Source organism: Caloenas nicobarica, chromosome 8 (assembly GCF_036013445.1).
Source record: "Caloenas nicobarica isolate bCalNic1 chromosome 8, bCalNic1.hap1, whole genome shotgun sequence".
Lineage (NCBI taxonomy): Eukaryota > Metazoa > Chordata > Aves > Columbiformes > Columbidae > Caloenas > Caloenas nicobarica.
The window spans coordinates 7,563,369-7,576,515 of NC_088252.1; the positions used below are offsets into that span (position 1 = coordinate 7,563,369).

General features: G+C 44.7%; 1 protein-coding gene across 1 annotated transcript; it reads left to right on the forward strand.

Annotated features, from left to right (window-relative positions):
• Positions 1-784: 784 nt before the first annotated feature.
• LOC135991718 (lysophosphatidic acid receptor 6-like) lies at positions 785-1,708 on the forward strand. Its single transcript, XM_065640525.1, has one exon. The coding sequence runs from the start codon at positions 791-793 to the stop codon at positions 1,706-1,708; it is 918 nt and encodes a 305-aa protein (XP_065496597.1). The 5' UTR covers positions 785-790.
• Positions 1,709-13,147: the final 11,439 nt, after the last annotated feature.

Below are 13,147 nucleotides of genomic sequence, written 5' to 3' on the forward strand. Positions count from 1 at the left end.
GAGGGTGTCTGCCTCGACATTGCAGAGGAGAACCCAGCTGCATGTTTTCTGCAGCTCCTGTCTCTTCAGATAGAAATTTATCCGCTGTGGTAAGTCTGGCTGGTTTAAGCAAAAAGCTGGGTTCTTAAATCTCATTCTTCTTCTAAAGACTTAACCTCTGCTAGAAATAACCCATTTAAAACCTCCTGCCTGTCTCCTTTTAGCAAGCTCTTCAGAAGGGCCAGAGGTAATCACAGCCCCTCTTTGCCCGGTGATGGTGGGAGAGGGTACAGGATGACAATGACTCTTTGGGATCTTCACAATAAATATGGGGGACCCTTGTGTGCTTGGCTCCCCAAGGTCTCTTAGAATAGCCTAATTCGGAAAATCTGCTCCAACTAATTGCCTCCATCCCCACAACCCAAGTAACCCTAAAATCAGGGGCTGCCACCCTGGGCCTGCAGAGAGATTGTGTTGCTCCAAGGGGATGGTGCAGTCACATCTATACTCTGCCTAACCTAAATTATAGGGCAGCACTGTCTGGGGTATCAGGTAACAGTGCAAGTGAGGCTTGGACCCCAGAAAGCCTTGTTGCTCCTTTAGGCACGACCTCATCCCAGGATCCTTTGGCACTGGGGAGCTTTATGTTACTGGGAACTGCAATTCAGCATACAGCAGCCTGAAAGGAAAAAGTGTTTCCAGGCCTGAGGACACACAGAGACCTCACTGGCCTTTGTACCGGGTCTTAGATATGATCTGCATCCTTCCTTGTGGTGAAAGTGATTTTCTTCCCTTCAGCATACCTGGAGATATGAATGACACCCGTGCCAAGAGCAATATCAGCACTACTGTGGAACTGTTCCAGTTCATCATGTACACCCCCACATTGAGCCTGGGATTGCTGTTCAATGTGATGGCCCTGTCATTCCTGTTTTTTAAGGTTAAAAAGCTGTCAGAATCTACAGTCTACATGATAGCCCTTATTTTCCTGGATACTTTGCTGCTGTTTACTCTTCCTTTTAAAATAATTTCCTACCACCTTCAGAATAACTGGAACTTGGGGTCTGTGTTTTGTTCCACCTTGGAGAGTCTTTACTTTGTGAACATGTACGGCAGCATCCTCATCTCCCTCTGCATCTGCGTGGACCGGTACATCGCTATCCGGCACCCTTTCACAGCTGCCACCCTGCGATCCACCAAGAAAGCCGCTCTGGTCTGTGCTGTCATCTGCCTGGGCACCTCGGCTGGGACAGTCTCTACTTTCCAACTGCACGGAGAGGGCCACAACATCTCCTCCTGCTTCCATAACTTCTCCAAGAGCACATGGGAAAACGCAGGCCTGTTGGGTGCCTTGGAGATTGCCTTCTTCAGCAGCATGGCAGCCATGACCTTCTGCACTGTTCAGACGGTTCGGTGTTTGAGAAAGCACAGAAAACCACACAACCCCCAAACACACACCAGCAGAGCAGAGAAGATAGTCTTGACAAACCTTGTGGCCTTTTTGGTCTGTTTCACGCCTTACCATGTGGCATACTTGCTGTATTTTTTGGTGAAGAATAATGTAATTCACACCAGTTTTCAGCAAGTGCTACGAGACACCGTTCAGGTGACCCTTTGCTGGGCAAACTTGAACTGCTGTCTTGATGGGGTGTGTTATTATTTTGTTTTAAGAGAGTCCTTGGAAGTCCCGTTACAAAACAGTGAAAAAACAGCCACACGAAAGCCTTGATCCACGTGCTGCGTCTTAGTTACCTGGGATGATATGTGGAGAAGTTTTATGGAAAGTACAGAGTCTTGAACTACTTATCTAAGCAATTTACTTTAAATATTCAGATCTGAATGTATTTCATAAAAAACAGAACTAAGTCTATTCCCAGAAGACTGCTCCTCGCTTTTTTAATATCCTTCCATAATGTTTTGTGTTAGCATTTATGGGTAAAAAGAAATGGAATTATTCTATTAATGGTGATGCGTATCTCTTTGGATGTGATTCCTCTATACTTTGAAAAAAAAAATTGTTCACTTACATGTGGCATCATCTTGCAGCCTCCGTGTCTAAACCACACCTGCAAACCTTCCTCGGCACTTCAGTCACTACAGACTTGGGCTGTAGTGACTTGGAGTTTATAGTAAAAAGCTTCAGACTAAATTCTGTTGCCTCCCCTGCCGTGATCATGTATGCTTCTACCTACATACATGCGCATCTGTCAGGTTTGGATTTGCACATGCTATTTAAAGAATAAAATTATTGTAACTCTAAATCCGAAGGCATTTTTAGGTTAACATGGGTATAGCAAGATCTTCATGCCATCCCTTCACTGGCTGACTTGCTCTGCAAGGTGCAACGCTTGTTTTAGCAATAGTTCTATGCCTACCACGGGGCATTTCTAATTGATATTGTCACTAGCTCAAGTCCCTGGACAGCTCAGATTGACTATCCCAGTTCCAGGCTTCTCCACCAGCTCCTATCTTATCTGCAGGCTTTTCACATACCTGTTCCTTCCTGCTTGGTTACAAACCCAGCTTCATGAACAGAGCCAAAATAAACAAGAGCATGAAATACAAAGCCCAAGACCAACGTAGCAGCAAACACATGAATCCAAAGGAACAAGCCCCACCTTGCTGGGAGATAAGGGAAGAGCAGCCCTGATCCCTAAAGCGGCAGCCAGCAACACAGGATCCCAGCAACCTCTTAGAACTTAGAGCAAGCTGAGCACCACCACTTCCCAAACAAACAAGGTAATAAAAATAATCCACCAGCAGGAGCCTAACATGTCAGTCAGTTACTTCTTATCAGAGCTCACAGGCATCTAGATAAAGCGAAATTTTTTTGAAGTTGCTACATCTATGTATGAGATTGTACCATCTATGTAGGAGATTGTACCAAAGAAGTCCAGTTGCTGAGGAGGGAAACACTGACCCAACATAGATATAAGTGTGTACTGGCATTTACAGAGTCCTTTTGTTCTTCAGGTGACGAACCGTGCTTCCAGATTTCTGGGAGAAATAATAATTTTGCAAAGGTGACATTTTCAACACGAAAGGTCTGTGCTGGATCTTATTGCTTCTAGATCTCTGAACAAACATGTTTCAGGTCAAATCTGGTGTGGTCTGATCCCTTCTCTTTGCTCAGGTGGGTAGTTGTAACAGCTTATTCATTTGTAGGGTTTTATATCCAAATCGTGACACTGAGTATCTAGTGAGACTACAGAGATTTCTGTTTGCACCAAGAGAATATTAATGACAAAGTGCTAAGAAATAAAAGGAAAAAGAAAAATCTGAGAACCTTCAATCTAAAGCCATCACAGGCTTTCCAGAATACAGGTAACGATTCATCTGAGGGAAAAAAGGAAGTAAAAGCCAGGGTTTGTTTGGAAATTATTCACCCCCAAGAACTGAGGACTAACACATACAGTTCTTAGCTAAAAATCAAGTTAGTTTATTCTGAGAGAATAAGATTGAATGATGGAGAGCTGTTAGAGAGCACTTTTCCCACTTGCACTTGTTTTTGCATTTGGATAGTGAAAGGCAAAGGGTTTAAGCCTGCACTGAAAGCATAGCGAGTCGTGGGAGATGGTGAAGCTGCCCTGGCTGGGGACTTCACCCAAGTCTTGGGAACTTGCGCTGGAAGGGAGCACCTGATATGCCAGGACAAATCCCTGCTGCTAGAAGAAAACCCCTCAGGCAGTTGTTCTCACCAACCCCCTGAGCATTCAGTAGATTAAGAGTCCACCTGTCCCCATGGAGAGGTGGGAAAGAGCTCTTTCTCCTCACACCTCTTCTAATGGACATGGAGAATTACCCAGGGACAGTTCTCACCCATTTTCTCTTATTTCAATATTTCTCTTAATTGAAATGGTTGCTTCCCTTCCTTAATATCCCTCAGACATATCTACGGAGGTCAGCACAGTGCCTCCTTAGATGCAATTTTGTGGGCCAACCAACCCACTTCATTTGAGAGGCCTTTATAAAACTCTCCCTGAACCTGCCAGGTTTCTTGCCAAGAGACCTGTCTTGCAGACATTCATACATGTATTGTATTCACATGGGTAGCTTTCCTACCCATTTATTTGCAGGTTTCATTAAAAGACTGGGCATGTGTTCCTTCACCTTTGATATTTCACACTTAAACAAGCCAAATGTTCTATTTCCTGCAGCCTCACTCACCTGAGAAAGCAGCAAAATTCAAACTTAGTTATCCAGTAACTCTGCACATCTGTCCTTTGCTTTCCGAATTTCCTTTTTCTAGTACAGCTATTACCTTGTGCTTCAGGATCCAGAGTATCTGTTTGGATTGAGAAGGAAAAACACCCATCAGAAAACATCACTGATGATATTTGCATATAACCATGAAAACCCCAGCCAAAGCATTCATCTCCCAAAAAGACAGACTCAGTACAGGTCCCAGGCATGCAGTATCTCCTACAGATTTCAGTATTGTCTTTTATGTTTTATGAAAGATGTCCACATACAATGAATGGAATGCAGTATTTACCATGAGCAATGCCACATCTGTGGTCAGTGATAATGAGAAACACCTCAGAAAAGCAAGTCTCCGGAGAAATGCATAGGCTTTTACAGAATTCTTCATATGCATATGCTCCTCTCAAAGTGGTTTATTTTTCTGTTGCCTCTAAAGAGGGTTAAAATTGTTCTTTGTCTTCTCTGCAGAAAAACAGCACCATGAGCTAAAGATGAATTTGTAGCATTGTAGATACAAGGGAGAAGCCCTCAGAGGAAATTCACACAGACAAGAAGTGTGAAGCAGTTAATTTTGCTGTGAAAGTGAAGCACTACAGAGAGGCCCGTGCAGAAATCACACCCCAGCTCACTTCACCATTTTTTCCCCACACAGCAAAGCTGTTTGTGTGCTCTTGTCATCTGCTGCATTTACTGATAGTATGAGATGTAAGTCTCATAGAGAAGCAAAAATATCCTAAGTGACACCATATAGTGATGGAGCATTCCCACTGCTGACCTTGGCGTGACAGAGACACGCAGAGTCCTGCATGTGCCCGGTTTCGGTGGGAAGGTGCTCCAACCCTCAAACTCGACCTGTGCTGTTTGCTCTGAGATCTGCAACCAGCCAGTGCAAAGCTACAATTCAGCCAAGTGCTGCAGCCCACCTTACTCAGCCCTGTCTTCATCCTTCCTGCCCTTTCACATGCCTCTGTCTGCGGCTTTTTGGAGATGCTGACTTCTCTAGAAAAGCTGAGACTTTTCCCTCTGTCAGGTTTCTTGCTCACTGAGAAACTTCTGCCATGGCAACAAACTCTAATGAATCAGTGTCTCTAGCTAGTCTGAAAGGCAAAGAACACCTACAACTTCTCTACTTCTCCTTCATTTTATCTCATTTATTTTTCTTATTCTGATTTTTATACCCAGTCACTCCATGAGAACGACAGTTACCACGTCATCTAATGCGATTAAAAAGTTGCTGAAGGATACTGATACAAGCAAAAATCTATGAGGAACCAAAAATGTTTCCCAGGAAGAAAAGCTGAATCAGTGTCATTTGCAGACACCAAAGGATGTAAAACCTCACGTCTGCTGTATGCTACAGATTCCTGTTAATCCTGCTCTCTATTCCAAGACAAAAAAAGGTATTAAACTGGGATCATACTTGAGAGCAAGTATCAGCAGTTTAGAGTTGTAAACACCGCCACGCAATAGTTAATCCAAAACTAAGCATCACGAACTCAGGAAGTCCAGTTTAGATTACACTTCAGAGTAGACCAACACAATCCCAAACATTCCCTGCTAAGTATTAACTTTGTGACTACAAGTAAAGCCACCTCTCGGCGACCAGCATCTAACCAGGTCTCACTCGGCCAGCCAAACTATCTGAGACAACGAAAAACACTGTTTGAAATAGCTTTACTCAGTTTAAAGCAGAGCTTAGGAAAGCACGAGGACTTGCAGACAGAGACCAGTCTGACTTCATTCACGCTCATAGGAAGTGCAGTGGCTTGAAAATGCTGCCGTTGGAAGGGGGCAGAAATAAACGAATGGGACTTTTGACAGACCAAGGGTGGTGTTGCTGTGAAAACCCTGCAGATAGATTTTTTCCCCCCCCCATGCAGAGTAAAATAACTTGGTATTAATAATAAATATGTTTATGTCAACCATTTTATATGACTAGTGAGATGATAAAAGAAAGTCTGAGCTATAAAAAGCACTTCATCTCATTCTGAGCTGAGGCTTTTGCTGCCGCTCCTGCCCGTGGCTGCGCAGGGACCTGTTGGGACCTTGGGCCAGGACCCTGCTGTGCAACGAGGGGTGTTTGCTCCCATTTGAGATGCCCTGGGGTATCCCACCAGCCTCCGCTGCCAAATCGAACGGGGATGGGCTGTTCCGGGCCCCTCTCACCTCTACCTGTCTCTCATTGTAAAAGTCATGTGAAAGGAGGCAGAACACACATAATTCAAGCACACAGCCTGACATACCTCGCCTTATGATCCCTCAGAAAAAACACATTAAGGCTATGAGGAGTGGGAGGAGGTAAAGCAATGGGCTGGACACATTTGCATTTGTAACCAACTCCATGATGCAATGGCAAGACAAAACTTAACCCTGCACCCAGTAGCAGTAGTGAGACCTTTAATGCCCCCTGACTTTGCTACACAAAATACAGAGGCAAGAATAATGTGTTCCCTTGTTTTGGAGCAACGGGGCAGAAATCAAGCAGTATCACTGAGTCTTATCCTAGATTTCATTCCTGGAGATAATCACACCACCCACATTGTTATTATACTTCATGTTATTGTGGGTTATTACTCTCTCAAAGCAGCCTGTGTCACTTGCCTTGGGATGCCCACATACAGCTCTCACAAAACAGCTTTAAAAGACATTCCAAATCTCTGTCCCACTTTTTGGCAATCAAAAACCTGATCCTGTGGGTAAATAGACCCATTCTAAATTTTAGTCTATGAGGCTGTCTAACTTGCACAACAAGGCAGCCAGAATCCCATACTGAAAACAACCCTGTTTGCAGATGAAGTATTTGTCTCTCCAGAACTCAGCTGCATATGTCCAGCAACCTTATTTTCAACATTCTTCCTAGTCTCATTAGGTTTCCAACACAGCTCCCACCTCGTGTTTACAAGTCTTTTCAACACAGATATAAACGGAACCACATAGGTCACAATCTCTCTTAGCAAAGTTTTGGTAAAACTGTTCAGGGTACAAATTATTATTTCCTTGGATAAATATAAAATGTCAAAGTAGGAAAGCTTGAAGGTCATCCTGACAGGGAGCCAAGAGGAAGGAAGCACTTTGTTGGCCAGATTGATGACACCTAGAAAAGTCTTGCGACATTTTGAGTATTAATGAAGACAATACAAAGTACCATTATGCAAGTTTCCCAGACCCAACAAGACAAAAAAGTGGCACCAGAAGCCTATGGAAGGTGACAAAGTGGCTGTGGAGCAGAGCCGTGTTGCAGATGGTCCACTGGAGCCAAGGGACAGCAGATCAGGCACCCGTGGCTCCAGAATTCACAGCCTCTGGTGGAGAAGTGGGATTTCAAACATTGCCAGAAGAGCACATGCAAATTCCTGTTCTTAAACAGCTATATGTGTCCCTTGGAGGACTCTGGGGATGCATTCCTGTCAGAAAGGTAGTTTACTAATGTAACTTACGTTTTCGCTTTTACTGTACCCCACTCTCATTACAACCACATTCACTCAACTTCCGCTGCATGTTTAATCCTGCTGATGTTAGAAACCCTTTTCTATATCACATTCAGTTGCTGTGGAAATGAGCCCAGTATCCCTGAGGATTAGAGTCTGGAGGGTCTGATTTAATTGCACACCCTAGACAGACCCAGACTCCAATGGTTAATGTCTAAATGAGGAATAAGTAATTGGGATGGATCAGCTCTCGAAAAACAAAAAGTCCTGTTTTCATGCAAATAGCATTTGCTAGGAAGAATAACAAACGAGAAATAAAAGTCAGAGACAAAGCAACAGAATCCTTCTATGCTGAAGGTTTTTCAAGAGGTAACAGCTGCTCTTTAAACTGTAAGCAAAATTTCAGAGCATTTTTAGATTTGGTTTTGCATGCCCAGGTGGGAGTTGGTAGATGCAACAAAAAGCAAGTAACCGATTTGCTTTAACTTTCTTTTTGTCACTTAATTCCTATTCACACCCTTAGATGGGAACAATTTCCAACATCTGTTACCAAACTTTTAAAGGAGAAAGAAAAAAAGAATAAAATACAGAAGGCAAGAAAAATGCAGTAAAAAGAAGAGCGGTGGCAAACAGCAGCAGCTCTCCTCAGCAGGTGCTGGCTGTGCAAATCTCCTTTGGAAGATGTTGGTAACAACACCCTTGACCCAAGGCGAGCAAGCACTGACGAAGGCTGTTGACAACACCTGCAGCAGAAGGCTGAGAGCATTTAAGGTCTCATGCAAAGCACTGCTGCATCAATGGGGAAAACTCTAGCCTTAAACTGCCACAGAGGGGAAAACACCAAGAAAAGGTATATACAGTGACAGGTCTTTGAATAAATCATGCGTTTTGCATGTATTTCTCTCAATGGCTTTGCAGGTTTTTTTCTGTGTTAAGCCCTGGTGACATACGACAGCTTTTTTCCTTCCTTCTTCTTTTTTTGCAATTACACCATTGACATCGGAGCACAGCAAGAGAAAGTCCAACATCCATGACAGAAAAGGCTCGCTGCCACCCAGCATCTGACTCTGACCATGCCAGCTATTTCTTTAATCACATTTTTGTTAAAATAAGAAAGCAATGACAAATGACAAAGAAACGCTGTTCCGCATGGAGCCTCACATCCCCTGAGAGCAGGCTGCAGCGCCAGCCCTTTCTCCTCCTGACGCCCTCCACCATGGCTGATTTGCTTTGCTTAAAAACAAAACAAAAACCAAACCGCCCTAAAATACTTTCCTAAATACAGTACCACATTTAAAATTTCATCTCCCTGAGGTGTCCCGGGGATCCTGTTTTTGCGATGGCCCCTGACAAGAGACCAAGGGAGCGGGAGGGCAAGCGCAGCTGCGGGCAGACTGTGCCTTGACATGGTGGCCAGAGGGTTTCTTTTAAATATGGGCAGCTAAGGATTTAAGTTTTTTTTTCCTCAAAGCTATTTGCCAAATTCGAAAATAGTTTCAGTCAGAAAAGCAGCACTACTTCGAAAAGTTTCCTGTACTCAGGGAGGATTTTGCACAGAAACGCCCACAGCTCCAACGACAAAATGCTGCCCACGGGGCCATGTTTCTGTGGGGAAACAATGCCGTTTTCAACATTAAACTTTTTGTTTAAGCTTCCTCCACTTACTTTGCGTTTGGGTGAGTGCCAAGTCATTAACACAAGTCAATATGAAGCCAAAGGTGAGGAGGATAGAGCCCAGGGGCCGGCAGGCCTGAGCCAGTGGCTCCCGCCTTCCCTCAGTGCTGCCGCCATGAGCCACTGCCCCAGCGCGTCCTTCGGCCGGCTGAGGGGGTCACGGCCAGGAAACCTGTTCAACCATGGGCATCATTTGATGAGCTAATGAGATGCTAATTTATACAAGCAGCCCATATGCTATGGCACAGGTGCTGAGCAGCCCTCAGCCCCATTCACTGCCTGGGACCAGAGCCATGATGGCAACGGCTGCCGAGCCCTCGTAGGCAGATGTCAGATACAGAAAGACTTCTTGCTCAACAAAATCCACTTTTTGGCCAAATCTGTTACAGCTGCACAGGGCTGAGGTTATGCTGCCCACAGGTTTCACAGCAAACAAACTGAACACGCTGAGAGGTGCAAATATTAGAAGGCGTTAATTGATTTTACAGCTTCTGCAAACAGCCCCACACAGAGCTGCCCTTCCAGCAGTCATAACTTAAAAATAGTCGAGCCTCTACTGCTAATGAAAATCTTGGGTAAAAAAAGTGATGGAAAATGCAAAGACCCACCAGGTCCCTATGGACAAGCACAGAGCACTGCTGCTGCAGAGAGGCAGCGTTTCAGAAACAGCTATGCTGGATGAATTCAGATTGTCACAGAGATTAATACCAAATATTTACCTTTTAGTGCAATTAAACAACTTGATCAAAGGCACAAAATGAAAGCAAAGTGCATTTCCTTTGCAAACCTCATTACAGAATTGACATGCCTTCCTCTCCTCACTTAACATTTCAACCAGCCAATTCATTATTTGGTACCTGCTGCTATAAAGGCAACTATGTTGGAGTTTGTTTGTTGTTTGCTCATGCATTTCATGGCCTAACACTAAACCACTGGGATGGGGAGAAAGGGAAAGCATTTATATCCATGACATCTTAATTGAATCTTTTTTTAAAGCTGCTATAAAGCTCAGAGCGAGATGATCCAAAAGCTTATTGCAAACCTGCCTCACATTTCAGAGGGGCCCAAGCTACATTGCAATTGTCTGTACTTTAGTAGTGCTCATGTTCCTTGGAGAGGTGGATGAGCATCAGTTTTAAATGCCTACTTCCCAAATACTGTAAAATGCTTCCCAAAGCACTTTTTATCAGGCAATTTTTTTTTTTTCACTGCTCAGCAACCCAGCCTGCTGTTGCCAAGAGAGAAGCCCCTCCTGGCAGTGCAGGGGACCTGGATGTCTTCAACTGAATGGAGAAAAGCGACCAAAGTAGGGCAGGAGCCAGAATACGCTTAATTGGCACTCATTTCCTTCTCAGGTCCTGGGCTTAAGCAGAGACTGAGAGCTGTGACCCCTCGAACATGCAACGGTCCCCAAAATACAACTAATCGCCTGCCAAAGACCTACGCCAGGGCTGTCTCTGTGGCTGGCAGGCCAGGGAGGGAGCACACCGCCAGCCAAGGTGTGGGCGCTTTGGATGAGCTCAGCGCTTGTTCCCAACCGGCGATCAGCTGGCATAACAGAGGCAAGCGTGACAGTCTGGCCCAAAACATATGCCATTTCACTGCGGCTATCCAAGCTGGTCCCAGGGGCTAACTGAATTTGCCCTGACCCAGACCCCTGACGCAGGGGACAGTTTCACAATGACCTTGCCCGCAAAGGGAAACACAACACAGTTAAACAGAGTTTCTGCCAGCAGTGGAGTGGGAAATCACCTGTTTGCTGTTCCCAGCCACATTCATTGCCCGAGGGAGGAGCAGGTGAACCCTCCTGCTCCGTGCCTGCCTCATTTACACTGTGGGGACCAGTGCACAAACAAGTGCTTGCAGGTGGTGCCATGGGATTTTCCCAGCATTGCTCAATAACTGGGTGTGCTGTTAGTTTTTAAGAAGGAGGTTTTGTTGGCACCCCAGACCCCAGTGGGCAGCCTCAAAGGCAGCATGCTGCAAGCCTTTTGTGGTATGTGTCCTACAAAGGGACGTGAGCCCCCTGACAAGCTGCATGCGTACTGTGCTGCATCCGAACGGATGTTTGAATTATGTATTGAAAGCTGCTGAAAGCAGCCACTCTTCAGCAGTGCTGGGGGAGGCCAAGGATGGGGAGCACTTGGAGCCAGCATCCAGCCCCATACACCGAGCCCCCTGCGCCCTGCCTCCACAATGAGTCTGGCAGCTCTGAGATCTTGCTAAAACCATTGCAAAACCAAAAGAAATCAGCTGCACGACCTGCAACATGAGCAAGCCAGCAGCGTGAGGCTGCCAACCCACACAGCCTGCCCTGCTTTACCGCACCAGGACCTGGGGCTGCAGGGGCCGTGCAAAGCCAGTCACAGCTAATTTTAAAGCCAGCCTATAGATGTAGGTGTCTGCACATGATTTATTCCTCCATGAGCATTTTCTTCTATTTTTTTTTGACAGTTTTGTAATGACCTCCAGTTTTAATTCTTAGCATGTATAACACCACCACATCAGCCTACTACACTTTTCCTAAATATTCGACCTACAAAATGATCGGTCCATTTGGAGACCAAACTGAACTCAGCCAAGTCATAAAATGCTGCCTAAAGTTGCTATTTTCAGCACTCAAAACCGAAACCATGGCTGTGTCAGGTCCAAACGCTTCTCTAAAGGGTAACTGCATTGGTATTTTCCAGTACTCCCCCACAGAGACAATTAACACGGTGCTGCTGGTTGAATTACCACAAAGGCCACTATATGTTCTAAAACACTGAGCTATAATTTTCTTTCATTTCTCACCATCCAGCTTGCCAAATTTCTTAATGATGTGCATTGCTAAGTCCCTGCCTGCTTGCCCATGGGTGCCTCCCAGGCCTCCTCGGTACCGTCAGACCCAGCCACACCGCAGGAGAAGGTACCTGGGGGCCAGGAGCAGGCTGCACCCCCCAAAACCTCTGCAGACTTTGCAGACAGCGATGCTCTGACCAACGCTGCTCACATAAGGGTGTTGACAGAAGGCAGCCTCGTGTATCCACAGTACCAAAGTCAGACTATAGCTGCTTCTTTGCGTTTTAACATCCAACAATTTCTGGAGAAGGGAGAATGGCTCATGAGGATTGACTGTTGTTCTAGCAGTGGCAACCACAAAATCACCATCTAAAAAGAGTGAGAAGTGAGTTGGGGCCTGAACCAAAGCCTTTACTGTTACTTTACAAATGGGAGAACAGAGTCACATCCTAGATAAGTCTCTTTAAAAGATGACAAATTTAAATTTGAGAGGTTTTCTTCAACATTAAGAAGTTGTTTTCTTTTTTGAAACTTCTTTCCCCAGTCAAACCATGAGAATATTTCAATCATTGCATAACATGATTTCAGTTCAATTCAAATAGAGATCTAAAAGTTCAAGTATGAAATTACATACTTGGTCTTTTCACATCAATTAATCCAAACGAATACAATAACATACTGGCTTCCACTGCAGAACATCTTTGTGCTAGCGAGAATGGTTAATTAGAGCTGGCACAAAACACAGTCCACATTCATTATGAATAATAATATTCCCAGAGCAAATATTCTTAGCAAACTTAAGGAAACATCCAATTCTTGATTCTTCGACCCATTAATTTCTTTTACAATTTTACCAAGAATGAAAGAGTTAAAAGTGCTGGGAATTATCAAGCAGTCCTTGTACTATGTGCTATTTCTGCTTGACTAATGCACCCTGCTCCAGCCCGTCATACAGAAGAGGTATGTAAGCATATACAACCAGTCAGTAAAAATATCCGACCCACAAGAGTTTCAGGTTGTCTAATTTAGAAAACTAAGGTATGCAGAGACTTCTAAGCTGAGCACTCAAAATCACCTTCTAG